At 43.4% G+C, this 2,256-nt stretch overlaps 1 protein-coding gene across 1 annotated transcript; it reads left to right on the top strand.

Annotated features, from left to right (window-relative positions):
* Positions 1-709: 709 nt before the first annotated feature.
* Positions 710-1,487, top strand: LOC101655313 (transcription factor Spi-C). The gene has a single exon (XM_004715973.2). It carries the CDS (start codon positions 710-712, stop codon positions 1,454-1,456), a length of 747 nt encoding a protein of 248 aa, XP_004716030.1. The 3' UTR covers positions 1,457-1,487.
* Positions 1,488-2,256: the final 769 nt, after the last annotated feature.

Here is a 2,256-nt window from a genome sequence, read left to right as displayed (position 1 = left end):
AAAATAATACCCCTAGATCCAGGACCCGAGGTTGCAGATTCTTACATGTGGCCTTCCAAAGATGTCTACCTTAAAGAAGAACAGGACCTACCTGGAGCTAGCATCTCCTCTGCACTATGGGTACAATTTACAGTTGTATGGGCCCTTTTGTGCGATAAAACATATAGCTGTGAGCCCTGAGGACAATATTCCCACTCAGAGCAGCCAAAGCACAAATAGGAGCATAGGGCTGCCCCCACTCTGAGACTCGACGTCCCACACTGACCCATAGTGCTATGCGGGACAACACTGAAGACAAAGTGCAGGAATTGCACCCTATCTGACCCCACCACAATAAGGGTATGCAACAGAACAACACGGGGAACAGAGCAACGAAATCCCCAAGGAATACCAAAAATAGACTTTGGGGCCAGGGAGTGGCACCTCATCAGACTTGACTGGAAAACACACCTAAAGATCAACAAAGAGACATTGAACTATTTACAGGCTTTTTTGGGGTTGTTTTTGTTGTTGTTTTGTTTTCTTTTGTGCTTTGTTTTGCTCTGTCTTGTTTTTTGTGCATATTATTATCTCTGCAGGTTTATCGTGATAAGATAGGCGTGATAAACAATCTGGAGTTGACGGTGAAAGCTAGGACTCCGGGCATCTGGCCCTTTTGGGTGCAACGTAGCACTCCCATGAACAGAATCACCCAATTTATTAATCAAACATGGCTTGTAGTGAACAAGACAAGCTGGGACAAGCATTTGAAGATGCTTTTGATGTGTTGAGGCAACATTCAGCAGGCAACCTTCAGTACGCTCCAGACTACAAAAATTACCTGGTTTTCATCAACCACTGCGCTCAGGTCCGAGGGAGCCCCAGCTGCCTTGGAGTGCTGCCGGCAGAGGAACCTGCCTGTACCTGGAAAGCCATCATCAACAATGTTGCAGACTACTGTGTGGAAGCAAATATCCATCCATCCCTGCAGAATGTCGCTGAAAACCAGCTAATGCAACCTGCCGCTCTCCAGCAAAAGGTCGGAAAAGGACGAAAGAAGCTTCGACTGTTTGAATACCTTCTTGAATCCCTGTGTAACCCGGAGATGGCTTCTTGTATTCAGTGGGTAGATAGAAGCAAGGGCATCTTTCAGTTTGTGTCAAAAAACAAAGAGAGACTTGCAGAACTTTGGGGGGAAAGGAAAGGCAACCGGAAGACCATGACTTACCAGAAAATGGCCAGGGCATTGCGGAATTATGGAAGAACTGGGGAAATCATCAAAATCCGGAGAAAACTAACTTACCAGTTCAGTGAGGCCATTCTCCAAAGACTTTCTCCCTCTTATTTCTTGGGAAAAGAGGTCTTCTACTCACCATGCGTCCAACCTGAACAAGAATATCTCGGTTTAAATAATTGGAATGCAAGCTATAATCATCCATGTGCCAACTACCACGAGCTAAGTGACCCTGATTGCTAGCCATACCCACGTATTTAATGGCACCAGAAGCTTCTACCAGCTAGGATTCTTCCTTTAAGGCAAATACTGAAGAGAAGAAAACAAATCAGTTAACTTGTTGCTATCTTTGCTGAAGCAGCATCCAGCCTATACTAACATTGGTAGAAATACAACCACGGTCCTTGGTGACCCAAGCAGCATGCTACAGACAACTGGGACTTCGACTTTGTTCCTTTGCGGTGCACAACCTCCTTCATAGACACATCAGAAGGATTCACTTGGAAACCTCTCTAAGTAAACTGGATTTTACCTTAAACACACACCTATGGCAGATTAAAGGGACTGAAATGCCCCTGGGACTTAGAGGAGCAGATGACGATAATCCCAAGCTTATGGTTTGGAGGTCATTGGACTGTGGTTCAAATTTCCTAATCTGAAGGTGCCCAGTAGTTGGAAATTTAAGACTACCGTGTATTTTCTGTTTTCTTTGCTTTTAATCTCTTTGCTTCTGAACTCTTTGCTTTGGTATGGCATGTCTTGTCCAAGAGGCCTAGTTCTGCCTGAGTGAATGAGTATTATTAAAAGTTTTATTGTCCTATCTCCAACCCTCATTTCTATAAACAGTGTCCTGTCACTTAAGTTTTTTAATTTGTGCACGTCAATAGCTCATGTATTTTAGGTTTAAAAAGGTATCTTATTCAATAGTATATTTTAAATTCTATGCCATGGCTAAATTAATGAGACTATTAGTAGCATGCCCCATTGGGGTTATTTATAATAGTCCCAACAAAATGACAATGCTATCTCTAAAACGGAACGAG

This window comes from Echinops telfairi, unplaced genomic scaffold (genome assembly GCF_000313985.2).
Source record: "Echinops telfairi isolate 266 unplaced genomic scaffold, ASM31398v2 ScPeMD7_7429;HRSCAF=8467, whole genome shotgun sequence".
Taxonomy (NCBI): domain Eukaryota; kingdom Metazoa; phylum Chordata; class Mammalia; order Afrosoricida; family Tenrecidae; genus Echinops; species Echinops telfairi.
Note: the sequence above shows the minus strand (reverse complement) of the source record. Positions and strands in the feature narration are given on the sequence as shown.

Bases quoted from the DNA above. Each gene is read 5' to 3' on its own strand.
- LOC101655313 (XM_004715973.2), top strand. From the start codon at position 710: ATGGCTTGTAGTGAACAAGACAAGCTGGGACAAGCATTTGAAGATGCT.